Raw genomic sequence first — 14,095 nt, 5'->3', positions numbered from 1 at the left:
TCTTACACAACTGCTGCTGGAGGGGTCCCCTGTGTGATCTGTGGCCTGTGGTGGCCTGATCCGATCCAAGCCGATCCTCTGCATCGCATCGCAACGCGGCTTGTGGCACTTAACATTTTATTGTTAATAAAATATATTACATGGGGGCCATACAAAAGGCCAAAACCAGGCTGAGACTGTGTCTGCCGAAGGAGCCCCCAAATGCGTTAACGAAATCATCTGCAAAGGGGAAGGAGAAAGAGGAGATGGAGGTGAAGGAGAAGCAGTACGAAGAACTCCCCCCTCTTTGCAGGGAATGTCGCGTGAGTTCGTGTCGTACATTTAACGCGTGACTTCTTTTAAAAATTGTTCATAAATTTTGCGTTTAACAGTAGCAGAAAAGGCAACGGCACCCAGGTTGGGGCAACCGTTGAAGGCTTGGGGGCAAGAAATTGCCTAAATGAAATGATTGTGAGTAGGGGACAAAATATAGGGTCCATAGGTGCAGAAGGATGAGCTGTGGAGGGACATTTTTAAAAGGAGTAAGGTGTAGAAAAATCATACTAAAATATGGAAAAACTGTACACAAATGGTCGAAAATTAACCACAAATTTATTACAATTTTTAAATAATTTTATGAATATAATCCTAGTAGTTCTTGTGACTCAAATTCTCAAAATTCACTGAAAATTACAGTGTAATATTTCTTACTATTCCCCTAAACTTATTGTTACAAAAAAATGTATAAATATCTATACAAAACGAGGGATTTTAGAACTTAAAATATGCCTTATCGAATGCTGTTTGGTCCTTTGAGGCCTTTATGAAAAAAATTATTCTTACAGTTAAATACACAAATAATTCTTTATTTTTTCCTCTCATCAAATCTTTGTACTTGTACTCCGTTCTTTGAACTTCCCTAAGTACCAAACAATATTCCATCTAAAACTGCTTCAAAAATGCTCCTCTAAATATTCTCCCAAGATGCTGCAGGGCATTCCCATTGCCCCCAAGGCTTGCACCATAACAACCTCTCCTCTCCAGGTACATATAATTTAGTGCAACTCAACGAAAAATGATTTCACAAATCCGACAGATGCATTGGCCATGGACCATGAAAGCGCAACACAGAGAGGGGGAGCGGAGTGAGCGGGAGGCAGTGAGAGCGTGGCAAATGAATTACAATTGTGCCCATCTGCCTTTCGTTCGTTTACATACATGGATTTATATGCATATGAATGAATGAATGAATGTATCGTATATATTTCTAATTAATAACACACTAAAATGTAATCAACAATGTTAATTAGGCACATCCGCTGCTGTGGCTGCTGCTGCATCAGCTTATTCGGCGGCATGTTGTCACCTCCACTCCACTCCACTCTACTCATTCGTTCGACTCTGAGTTTTCATTCATAAAAAAAATCAAGCGCTAGCGAGGCGCAGTCGCTGCCCACACACGGCCTGCATAAAATGTTTGCTGGAATTTGCATTTTGTTCAAAGTAGTAAAAAAAACCAACAAAAAACTCCGAAAACTTCGTCAAAATGTAGCCCAAAAGAATTGCCAAACCGGTTAATGGATTGGATTTTGTTATGAAACTTTTGCTGGCTGTGTTTACTTATTTACAGTTTGTCGTTTCGCTGGTTTTATGAATGAAAAAAAAGAGCGTAAAATTTGCATTTGTTTTACACTCAAAGATTACTCATTCGGATGAGCTCTGCCCAGCAATTGTTTAGTTTTAGTTCCGCTGAAAATTATGCACAGCATCCACTTATGAATCAACCTGCCCGGCGACAGGTGTGCCGCCAAAAACTGAATCATCTGACAGCAGATAATAGCAACAAATGCCTGGATTTAAATAAGCAATTTGAATTATTATTAATTTATTATTTCCGGTGCAGCGGCAGAGCAAAAGCTTTTTAAATTGGATTTTTGTAGCGTATATTTTTTCAGAAATGATTGCCAAACAAATGTTTGAGCATCTCCATGCCATTTCCATACAAACACATAATAAATGGTTTAAGAATTCGCCACTTGCCTCGCACATTTCTCTGGCATTTATGTTGTGTTTTTAGACACTTGTCAGCCGGTCAACCTCTCAGGCCTTTCCAAACAAAAAACCTAGCAAAGCCACAAAGACGAGGTCAAATTGGAGCTGTGCAATCGACTGACGGACTGACTGAGGACTGGCTTTTGGCTTGGCCGAGATCGAGCCAGCCGATCAGGCAATAGACAGGCAATTTGTAGACTTTTAAAATGATTTCAAATGGTCTGAAAGCTAGAAGGCTGCCAGCAGCAGACAGCAACCTGTGCTGTTGTCCAGCGAGCGGATCGCCAGGCCAACAAAAAGTGCATGCAAATTAATAGCCAACTTTGGCCAAAAATTAATTGATCACTCGGGACAGGCCAAAGGAGATTGCAGACCGTCGCAGACCAGACGTCTGACAAGACGATAGACAGGGCGACAGACCCAGGCAACGATCGATCTCCATAGAGCAATGGGCCTGAACGTGGATGGTAAATACACTTGAAGATAAATTTGTTAGAAATTTCTTTAAGGTTTTGCAAGCGCACAAAAAGTGGCTGTGCTTTGCTTAAATAACATATCTTTAAATTCTTATAACAAATTTATTTTTAAAACCCTTAAACATATATTTTTCCGTGTAGTTTTTTGCTGCCAAACTGCAAGCCAAGTGTCCGCATATTTTGTGCAGATCAGACGATCCATAGGCGACTTCCTAGCCGGTAGCTGCCCGCTCGATTAAGCGGCTGGTGAAATGTTTTTTGTTGTTGTTTTTCTTCCCTCTGCGCTGAACAAATTTCAATTAACATATTCACGCAATAATTGCAGGGGTCTCTCGCAGGGGTCTGCTCCAGCAGCCCACGTTTTTCTGTGGTCAGTGGCCGACCCACGCACTTGATCCACGTGTCAAACTTCCGATCATTAGGAGGAGACGGCACGCCCACATATCACTGGCCTACGTCGGGGCCCTAATTAATAAACAGACAAAACAATTTTTGTTGAGAGGGGCCTCATCACAAGACAATAAAAATGAAACAGAAACATTCGAAAGAAATTGATAAATTATCGAAAAATGCAGTTTAGCGTGTGCCTAAGACACAAAAGATATTGAGATTAATCATTGGAACAGTCAGTCGACCAGCCAAGGGAGAGCCATCATCAACTGATGTATCTTATGTTTTGTGCGTTGGCGATCTTCGCTGGGTCGATCGTCTGTCGTCTAATGCTGCATAATTAATGGATAGCCACATGGAAAGCGATGAAAATTGTGTCGTGTAATCCAGTGGGTCATATGGAAAATAAATGTCCAAGCTAGTTGGAAGCTGCCAAGGGGTACAGTTTTTGTTGTTGAATAATTCGTTATGGTTGGAGTTTTAATTGGGATGTGCTAAAGGAAAGGTTTTGGAGGGGTTTTTCTTAATTACTTTTATATTAAACCTATAAAGAAAAAAACAGAAAAAATAATGAAAATGTTTACAAAAAATATGTGGACAAAAATATATTTTAACCACAAAGATAGATGGAACAAAAAATGGCTTTAAGATGTACTTTGGAGCAAATATAAATGGAATATTTTTAGGTACAACAACTGCTTTTATTAGACCACTTTTAAGACACTTTAGAGGCCAAGAAAGTGAGAGAAAGGTCTGCAAAAACAGCTCTTAAATACCTACTATATATGCCAAAATTAAACAATAATTTCTGAGAGGAAAAACAAATAAAGAAAAAATAAATGCAACATCAAAAAAAATCTACAAATTCCCTAAAATACATCCCAAGTCCCCCCCTGCATTCCCCATTTCCCAAATAAGACTCAAAATAATAAATGGTCCAACAAATCATTCCCATAAAAATAACTATCAAAACCCCTTAATATCCGACATCCATTTAGCACTCGTAATCACAGCCATTGCCCTCTGAACTTTAGCTGTAACCATTTAGGAGAACCTGTACATTAATGTGTCTACCATTTAAATATGCCCCAAAGTTTGTTCATGCCTCATATCCAGACAATGTTGCAATCTTTTTGCTAACTCGGCCAACACTTGCCTGCCGGCAGACGGCTTTGCAAATAGGTTTTTGCTCCCCCACCAAAACAAAGTCGCCACAAATCTCGACGCAATTACAATACTTTATAAACTTGTATATCTATCTACATTTATGTATTTCTTGTGGCCAAAGTCTCAGCTTGTATTATCGTCTAATTGCATCGCCAGGCAGCCAGGCAGCGGACTCCGACGACGCTCTTGGCATTTAGCGCGTCAACAAACGAGCCGCCGCCGACGCTGCCGACCCCCAGACACAAGACCCCAAAAGACCGACCCCATCCACACCTCGGCAACAGGCAGCGGCACAGAGAGTGGTGGGGGGTACAACAAAAAAAAAGAGTGGACCGCAGGCCGTTCCATTCATCATTTCTCCGTTTAGTGACGCGCGTGCCTCGTGCGGTTCAAATCGAGTGTTATTTTTTTTCACAGATTTTCCCCAAATTGAGACGTCATGATCTTGCTGTCTGCTTTGGTGTGTGCATAGATACAGATACAAATATAGCTTCAGATACAGATACGTACAACATTTATTGTTTCATAAGGCACTTTTTTCGGGGGGAGTGGGGGGAGCTGCACCGTAGCGCGTTTACATTTATCATTTAGCGAGTATAAAAACTGCAGAGAATACTACAAAGATCAGTACAGAGAATACAGAAATACAAACACAAGAAGAAAATACAACCGATAGCTTAAAGATTAAAACTTAAGGTGCTAAACCGAGGGGCACTGCTGCACGTCCCCTTATGCAAATATATATAATATATAATAATGTTTATTGTATGCTATCAACTAATACTAACAATAAATTCGTGTTGCTTTTTGGTTCAATTTTGGTTGCGTTTGTTTCTAAATAGATTTACAGACTTATAGGCGAGATATGTACAGTAGATCGTGGCAAAGATAGTTTCAAAATCGTATTTCAAGTTAAAGTTTCAGTTGCAAAGATCCTAGTGATCATTTGCTGATCTCTTAACGTAATGATATCGCAACATTTGCTCAGCATCCGATTCATCTTCCTCCTCATCGCTGGTCGAGGGTGGCGTATCCAAGTTGGCTATATCCACATCCAGATAATCCTCTTTGGCTTGCAGCAGCTTATCCATGTACTCCACAATCTCCGTAAAGGGCGGCCGATCGTCGGCATTGAAATGCCAACATTGTCGCATCAGAATGTAAATGTTCATCGAGCATTTGGCGGGCTTCTCCATCCTCTGCCCAGACATCAAATAGCTGTAGAGCTCTTCCGCAGACATAATGGTGGGATAGGGCTGTGCCCCAAAGGTCATAATTTCCCACAACAAAATGCCGTAGGACCAGACATCGCTCTTCGAGTCGTAGAACTTCTCCTGCAGCGATTCCGGCGCCATCCACTTGATGGGCAGCCGTCCATTGGTGTTCTTCCGATAGTATTCCGTGCTCTGTATGTCCCTGGCCAGACCAAAGTCCGCTATCTTTAGCACATAATCATCGCTGACGAGTACATTGCGTGCGGCCAGATCGCGGTGGATGCAACGCCGCGAGGCCAGGTAGTCCATGCCACGTGCAATTTGATGGGCAAACTTGATCAAATCCTTTTCGGTGATGATGTGCGCCGGTGGGGATGGCGGTGGCTGTGAGCTGTCCGCCTGCTCCCGCCCAAACGGACGATTCTTGTAGAGGAAATCCTTCAGGTTGCCATGCGGCGCATATTCCACAATGACATAGAGTGGGCCACTCTGACTGCAGCAGCCCAGCAGATTGATAATGTTGATGTGGCGTCCAATGATCTTCATCACTTCCATTTCCCGCACCAAGCTGGCAATATCATCATCGGTGTGTCCTTCCTTGACCATTTTAACGGCCACAATGGCACCGTTGACCTCTGCCATGACAACGCGACCAAAGGCGCCCTCACCCAGAGTGGCGCCCAGTACGAGTTGTCCACGCGACAGCTCCCAGTTGGAGTCCAGCGGGAATTCATATTCGTTAAAGGGCGCCGGTTCGTTGCCACTTTGCAGCACAGTCGTGCGTTGCTTTTGTATCTTAACCACGGGCATAATCATGGTATCCATGGAACCGCTGGAATCGCCGCCACCTTCGGGCTTGAAGATGATCACCTTTTTGGTCCACTGATGCACCGTTTCGATGCGTTGCTTGAGCAGCTTCTCGTGCTTCATCTTGCGCACGGCATAGTAGACGAAGAAGGAGCACACGAGGAGGAGCAGAAAAGTGACAATGACACTGGCCACCATGCCATTGCTGCGCATGAAGAAACTGGGCATGCCCGCCTCGAGCAGATGCAAACTTCGCACCACACGCAGATACGCGGTGCTATTCGATTGCCCCAGACTGTTGCTCTCGACGCACGTGTACCAGCCCTCCTGCTCCATGGTGACGTTGACGAAATCCAAACGATCCAAATCGTGTGCCACAATGGTGCGATTATTCGAGCAATTTGTCACACCTTGGCAGGGCACAAATATCCACGCCTTTTTGCTCGTCAAATCCGATAGATATTTGCAGTTCATGTGTCCGCTGCCATTGATCAGCAGCGTTAGATTCCCGGGACCCGTCATCAGTATGGGCTTGTGATTCACTCGATCGCTGACTATCAACTTTGTGGCATGACTGATGCAGCCCAGATCATTGCACACTTGGCAGGTGTAAATGCCCGAGTCGTCGGGCACTAGATCCTCCATGGTGAGGGTCCAACGTATCTTCTTCAGACTGCCATAATTCCGAGACCACTCGCTTGTGTCGTTGCGGTACCACGTGAGCTTCAGTTCCGGACTGCCCAGCGCGGGACAGCTCAGAGTTAACAGCGAACCTGAAGGTTTGGTCTGCAGTGAGACCATTTTATTGAGATTCTTCCAGTAGGGTCGCTTTTGTGTCGCCTTGGGGCTTGCCTCTGCCACTGTGGATTTGTCATCATCCTCGCCATTGTTTTCCTCCGTTGGATTGCTGATTTCGGGTGGATTATTTGGTGTTGGTTGGTTCGGCGTTGCTGCACTTCTCTGTCGATTGCTGGCTCCCACATTATCGTAGTCCTTGAGCAGCTCTTGCGAGCTGGCAGGTGAGCGTCTAGCGTGGATTTGTGGCGGTGTCATGAGCACCACAGAGAGCAGCACAGCCCAGACAAGTCTTTCCCTCAACATGATCTTCGAGCGACTGTTGTGTTGTCGTCTGCCACTGTTGCTGCTGTTGCTTCTGTTGTTGCTGCCACTCCAGCCACTGCACATGTCCATTTTTAGCATATTTATTTTTGTAACTTTTTGTATCGTGCGTGCACCCCTCCTAAGTGCCACTCGCAGCAGCCAAGGGGTAGGCGCTGGCAGACAACTGCAACTGCAACTGCAACTCCGTTTCTGATGGAGTTTGTCGCATGTGTTTTCCCTTGTGTTGGTTTTTTATTCACCGGAAATCCACTTTAGCTTGGGGTTCCTACAGCATTTGATCTGATCTGCGCTCTCTCTCTCTCTGTCTCTCTGTGCGGAAGCAGATCAGTGATCTTCTAAGTTCTCTCTAATTTATTATGGATACAGCAACAGTTTTGCCGTCTCTTTAGGGGGCACCACACAACATGTGTTTTTGGCGCCTTCTTTGAAGTGATCGCTCTCCTCTCTACTCTCTCCTCTCTCTATCTCTCGATGATGATGATCCTCCTTCACTTGATGGATCCACCTTTTGTCGCTGCGTAACGGAAATACTACTCCTCGTTCTATGTATCGTATTTATATGCCTCTTAATTATTGTTTTGGCTTGTGGGGTGTGATTTACTCAGTGAGTTGATGGATTTATGGCAGCCATCTTGTCACCAAATGAGAGCTCCCCCCAAAATCGTGGGCGTACACAGATACAGATACAAGATACAAGAGACAAGTTCATAGATCATTCAGCAGCTGCCGGGCGGTTTGATGTGACTGCTGCAACACCTGGAAGAATGCATTCGATTAGATTTATGTTCATTTCCGGCTAGAGCTAAGGTATTTTACATGCAACATGGCAGTGCGGCATACACACACTTGCGGTCAAAATACTAGGGTTAATGTGTAAGTGTGGGAGTTTTATGTGCTTTTAGTCATATTTTATGGACTTTTGGTTTGGTTTGGGATTTTAATAAAACTTTGAAACGGAAGTGTTGGAATATTAAAAGATTTTTGAGTTTAAAGATCATTTTCATTACTTAAAGATCGTTGAAGAATTATTCTTAGATCTAATATTAGTTTTGCAAGCCTAAAAGAGGTATTGGACGGTGGCTGTTAGAGCATTCCTTCGTGTTCTAAGTTATGAGGTCGCTGGAAGATCACTCTTGGAACGTTGAAAGATCATTCAATAATCGCTCAAAGACCTTTCCCGGCAACGTGTAGGCACTCGTTCCATGATCCCTGGCAGATTAATTCAAACTGTTCACCCAATTAGCCAGCAACCAAGCGGAAGGAATGGCTAATGTATCGCGGAAAGGCAAATACATCTCGGAAAGGGAAATGTATCTATGCGCTGGCACATCCGTTTGCTGTTTTCTACGTTTGAATGAATTTCCTTTCAAATTTTGTTTACAAGCAAAAGTTCTGTTCTCGTTTTAAGGCATACAAAAAATGTTCTTCTTCTTTTTAATTTGTTCAAGAATTTGCAAAGAATAAATCTCAGCGTTTTTTTTGGACTTGACTTGATTAAAGGCCATTTCCATTTGGTGAACTTAATTAAAATGTCGCGCACATTTCCGGTAACTTGTCCCCCGCCAGCCGATCCTCTCTCTACCGCTCTCCTCTCTCTACTCGTTGGCTCTCTGATTGTGGTCCAGCGCGTGCCATTCTCGTAAATTGCAAACGATTGTCCATCCCATTCCCTCGGAATGAGCTCACAAGTGGAGATTTTTCATTTTATTTCGACTGTCGTTGAATATTTTATCGATTTTGAAAATAGCTTTTTATGTCAGTGGACATTAAAGAGTGCCAGCCAGCCAGGCAAATACTATCGCTTTTTTTATGAATGGCCATTAAATGTTGACTGGGCAAGTGAGCACATCTTTGGTGGAAGCAAGGGAAAGCGCTTTTTTAGACAGTTTTTTATGTAAAGTACCAGGTGCCAGTGCTGCAGTACTTTCTGGAGTGAGAAAGTAGAAACTGTTTTAAGGTTTTAGGAGTATAAGAAGGGTTGAGCATCAAATTCTCCGAAGCTGAAGGTTTCCGGCCGAAAACAATTTAAGTTAAATTACAAATTAAAAGGGAATTTGACTGAAAAACTTTTGAAGACTGTTTGGTTGAAGGACTCAAAATTATTCAAAGTTTCTTATAAGATGTTTTCCAAATATATTTATCAGCAGCCACATATAAAATTTGATTGGTTTGAGAATCGGTATAGGAAAAAATTTGTTTTTTTTTTTAACATTTGATTAATTTTTATGAAAGTTTTGAAGTTTAATTTATTTCTTAAGTCAAACTTCTTTGAGAAAATATTCATTTTTGTTGCGCATCTTTACGATAGTCCAAGACACACATCCAATAACCATTATTGATTTAGTTCAGTTTTTCCCTTTATTATTTTGTATTTGTATTTCTCTTTTGCGAGTTGTATTGATAAGAAAAGCATAAAGGAACTATTCTGATAGAAACTTTCACCATTAAAAACTTTAGTTCTTTTACTTCTGCCGAAGCTGCACTGTACATGGAAAGGTGTACCCTCAATAAATGGCAAAAACAAGGTACGGCGGCTGGTGGATGCAGGGACTGGGTGGCACCTTCAGCTGCATCATGTACATTATGTACACATTTATGTACATTTGAATGGCACAACACAGCACAGCACAGAGCCTACTGTTTAATGTTCTCTCCCCCCATTTACACGTATTCTATTTTTTGCACAGTTCTCCCCTCACTCACGTCGTTCCGTTCTCTCACTGTATCCGCAGTATCTCCGTTTCTCTAGGGGGAGAAGTAATTTTTGTGTATTATTCGCGTTTACAGCCGACTCTCGCAATCGCAATCGAAAACGAAGACTGTTCTAAATACCGCTGCGTAGTCCGTTGGACTGAAAAACGATGTGGCGATCTGTGCCCAATGCCAATTTCAGTTCCGATTCTCAAATGATCATACGGTTTCTCTCTCACGCTTGTCTCTTGTCTCCTACGCGCGCTCTCCGTGGAAGTGCTGTGCTCTCTCTCTCTCTCGCTCCCACTCGCATTGTCCTATTCAGTGCGCCGGCGTCGAGACAGAACAACTCAATTTAGTGGGCCCTCTCTCTCTTCCTCTCTGCCTTCATTCTCTTGTCCGTCGTGTGCTTAGGTGCGTGTGTATGTCGCTTGTCTGTGTGGGCTTCCACTTTTGCCGTTATATTTCCAATGCCTGCCTGCACTTTGTTGCGATACCCAGTAATACACAGAAGGGAAAGGAAGCGTATGCTGTAGCAGAAAGAAGGTTGGGATAGGGAGCGAAAGGGATAACTTTTTGCAAGCGGTGAGGGGGAAACGTTAGGGACTAGAAAAAGCTGAAAATTCTGTGTGGAAATTATTATTAATAATTTATTTCCTAATTAATCCCAAATCCAATTCGAAAGCATTCATAATTTCTTTCATCTTCTCACATTTTTCCAGGGTATCCAAGCATCGTCCCTTTGCAATTCACCCTTCGCTGTGCTACAAGTTTTATTTTGTTGGTCGTTGCCTTTTGCTTCCCGCATCTTTTTTGTGTGTGTGCCTCTCATTTCGCTTTCAACGGTCGCCTTGCCTTGCCTTGCCTTAATTTTTCACATATGCCTCGCCGATCTGTGTGTCTCTCTGTCTCCCACCCCCGTTCAGCACCGTTCTGTATCTGTCTCTTTCTGACGCTTAATTAAAACAGACACAGTTGCTGGTCTCTCAGCTCCTCTGCTGCTGCTGCTCCGGCTGCTGGCTGGCTGGCTGTGCTCATCTTTTTCCACAGCCCACATCTGGCGGCACAACGAAAAAATTAAAGAAATTAAAAGCAACAAAAACAACAAAAACACAAATGTTCTTATGATGTTGTCCCTGTTTTATGTGGCCTTCTGCACGCCCGCCCGCGCCCTCGGGCCACGCCTCCAGTGCGACGACGACGACGACGACGACGACACAAGGGCAAATATTGTTTCGGGTTGCACTACTATTGTTGACTGCAACAGACCCAGACGCAGACACAGTCGCAGACGCAGACCCATCCAACATGTGGGCACATCATCATCATCAACGTTCGACCGGGGCAGCCATCCATTCCCTACCTAAGTTCTCGTGCCACACATGTGTTGCACAGACATCCTATCCTATTCTCCTCGCTGAAATGGCGGAAGGGCGCGACAGACCTAAAATTGATTCTTAATGCAAACGAAAAACCGAACAGCAACGAAAACCCGAAGGCAAACGAACACCAAATGCACACGAAGGGGTTAACCGAAACAACTTGGATGAATTTCCAGGAAACTGCCGCATCGGAAACTGCCAGAAAGTGCCAGAAAAAGTTTTCCCCTGCCGAATGGCCTTATTGACCTTCACCTCCATTGAAACAAAACTTTCCTTAGTATATTTCCTGTCCAGCGGCCGGTTAAAATTCCCCAAATAAACACACGCCAAAATATTTGCAATAACTCGGTGCAAAATAAATATACAACAGCACAACACAATCCATCAGAGATGTGTTTCCATAGGTTGAGTTTATGGGTTCACCCGCCTCTTCAAAACCCCAATGGTTGCCACTTCCACTTGCCGCTGTTTGTGTGTGACGCACTTGGTTAACCCAAACCCCCCTCATGCCACAGATATGGTGCTGTGGCGACCGGCACGAGTCTGTAATTTTGAATGGTTTCAGTACGAACGAGAGTACGTGACAGCGCGAAGGTTGAAGACATCACGAGAACGAAAAGGTGAGAGACTGACAGCCAGCGGGGCAGAGCAGGCTGAAGGGCAGGCTAGTGCAGCAGGAAAAATGGTAGATCAAAGTACATAATGCCGAAAGGTTCCAGAATCTATGTAGATCGATGGAGGATCGATAGCGTATATGGAAATTAAAGTGAAACTCATTTGATTGAGCCAAGAAAAATAAAATAAAATATTTAGATTAAAAGGACAACAAAAAAATCGGAGCTAAAGTCAAAATAATTAATGCAACCTTCAGCCTAAAATCTCAAAATAAATATAATCAAATTCGGAAACAATAATAACAATAATTCTAATAATATTACTGAACGCTTAAATCCCACAGAAAATCTCATTTCCATCACGTTTTAATACAAAACAGTAAATAATTCGATTGAAGATTACAGGAAATATTTAAAATAAAAATCCGCACGTGCCCATAAAGCTTTCTTGAGTGGCTTTTAGGCATAAATTAATCAAAAAAGATTATGCTTCGCTTTTCCTTTATAAACTTCGTAATTTCCATATAATTTATCCTAAGATCTTTACGTTATAAACTTCCATTCAAGATCGAAACAATAAGGGGGCTAGCAGCCATACAATTAGCTAAACAAACTTAACCCTAATGATCATTCAAGATGAGAACTACATACATATGTACATATGTATGTACAATCGAAATGGAACAGATCTCTCAGAGCAGAGGAAGAGATGAGAGCAAAATTGAGTGACTGCCAAAGGCAACAAAACAGAAGCCCAGAAGCAGCAGGAACAGTAGGAGAACGTGTTGCCCATCGTAAAGCTCAACAGATATAAGAAGAATAAATACAACAAAAATATATATAGATATAGCTAGACACATGTACATAGAACGCACATCGTTTCGTATATGTAGCACAAGTTTGAAATGTTTGTTTACGCGGCTAAATATTGCATTGGTTCATAATGTTCCCCATATGAAATGTTGATAAACAGAGAAATAAATGGAAAAGATGGAAAAGAGATTTCATGGGAAAAAATACAACACACAGACAGACCGATAGCAAAACTAAATTATGATGCCTAGTACACGGATTCTCCTCCGCTCTCTGTTCTGTTTTCTGTTGTAAAAACAAATAAATAACTTAATAAATTAGAATGGGAAAGCACTGGCACTGGCACTGGTGCTTTCAATTTGGGCATAGAACCATAACACAACGCAGTGCCAGAAATGTATGTGCGCTGGGGAACTATCTATCCATCTATCCAAACAGTAGCTATAGGGTACAGCCAGTCAGTCTGTGATAATTGAACGACTGACAGACAGACAGACACTGCGATAAACGACACCAATCAGATGCCTGCCACGCCATGGAGGGGCACAACAGAAACTACAACAGAAACTACTATAGAATGTTTTTGTTTCTACTGATTTTTGGCCTTTGGGTGAAAAGTCAAATTGCTGTTTGTACGTTGCGGTCCATCAAAAAGTAGACCAAACAAATAATTTGCGCAATTACGCAAAAAATACAACAACAAATAAAATCCAAAACCAAAACCAAAAGCAAAACATGCACTACATATAGGCTGGGGGCTTGGGTTTACGTACGGGGTATATTTTTAAAAACTTACCTCACATGTGTTGTTTTCGTTGCTCCAAAAGAAAAATCGTAGGAAGACAACAAAAAGAAAAGCTGCCTTGCCAAATAGTCCGCTTGTATCCACAAAAGTGTCGTTTTTTTTCCACGGAAAATTATTGTAAATGTTTCAACACACACCAAACACAATTGGGAAACAGAAGAATTCTCTTGCTTCTGGGGGAAATGTTTGCACTTAAAATTCTTGAAATACTCAGGCACACTTTCGCAGCTCTTTTTTGTGGCATAAACAAAACTCAAAACTGCTGTGGAATTTCCAATAAATATTAAGCGCACTTGTATTTGCCGTTCGATTGTTAGTTTGCCCGTAGAATATGTACAAATGTATGTAGTTCCGTTTTCTATACGGATTCTGTTCCGATCTGTATTGGCACGCAGTCCGATCGCAACTGAAAAACTGAAAACGCGGGCTGGCTGGGCTATGCCTGCCCGCCTGCGAAAATAAATCTCTTCAATTAAATGAGGGAACACAAATGAAACGGAATTCATTCCCCCATCAGCAGCATCATCATCATCATCATAGCCTGTGTACCCGAATGCTGGAAAATACACAGAAAAACAGATCT

The 14,095-nt window shown here is 42.6% G+C and overlaps 1 protein-coding gene across 2 annotated transcripts; it reads right to left on the bottom strand.

Moving 5' to 3' along the window:
* Positions 1–4,549: 4,549 nt before the first annotated feature.
* Positions 4,550–13,876, bottom strand: LOC117897554 (fibroblast growth factor receptor homolog 1). Of its 2 annotated transcripts, none has more exons than XM_034806482.1 (2): positions 13,504–13,876; positions 4,550–7,963 (listed from the first exon to the last, which is right to left on the bottom strand). In XM_034806482.1, the coding sequence occupies exon 2, from the start codon at positions 7,283–7,285 to the stop codon at positions 5,000–5,002; it is 2,286 nt and encodes a 761-aa protein (XP_034662373.1). In that variant the 5' UTR covers positions 7,286–7,963; positions 13,504–13,876; the 3' UTR covers positions 4,550–4,999. The 2 variants fall into 2 exon arrangements, with proteins under 2 accessions (XP_034662373.1, XP_034662375.1); XM_034806484.1 differs by lacking the exon at positions 13,504–13,876 and adding an exon at positions 9,911–10,050.
* Between the last annotated feature and the right edge of the window lie 219 nt (positions 13,877–14,095).

Source organism: Drosophila subobscura, chromosome O (genome assembly GCF_008121235.1).
Source record: "Drosophila subobscura isolate 14011-0131.10 chromosome O, UCBerk_Dsub_1.0, whole genome shotgun sequence".
In the NCBI taxonomy this organism is placed as follows: Eukaryota; Metazoa; Arthropoda; class Insecta; order Diptera; family Drosophilidae; genus Drosophila; species Drosophila subobscura.
Note: the sequence above shows the minus strand (reverse complement) of the source record. Positions and strands in the feature narration are given on the sequence as shown.

Excerpts from the sequence above, each read along its gene's own strand:
- LOC117897554 (XM_034806482.1), bottom strand. The coding sequence starts at position 7,285 with ATGCTAAAAATGGACATGTGCAGTGGCTGGAGTGGCAGCAACAACAGA.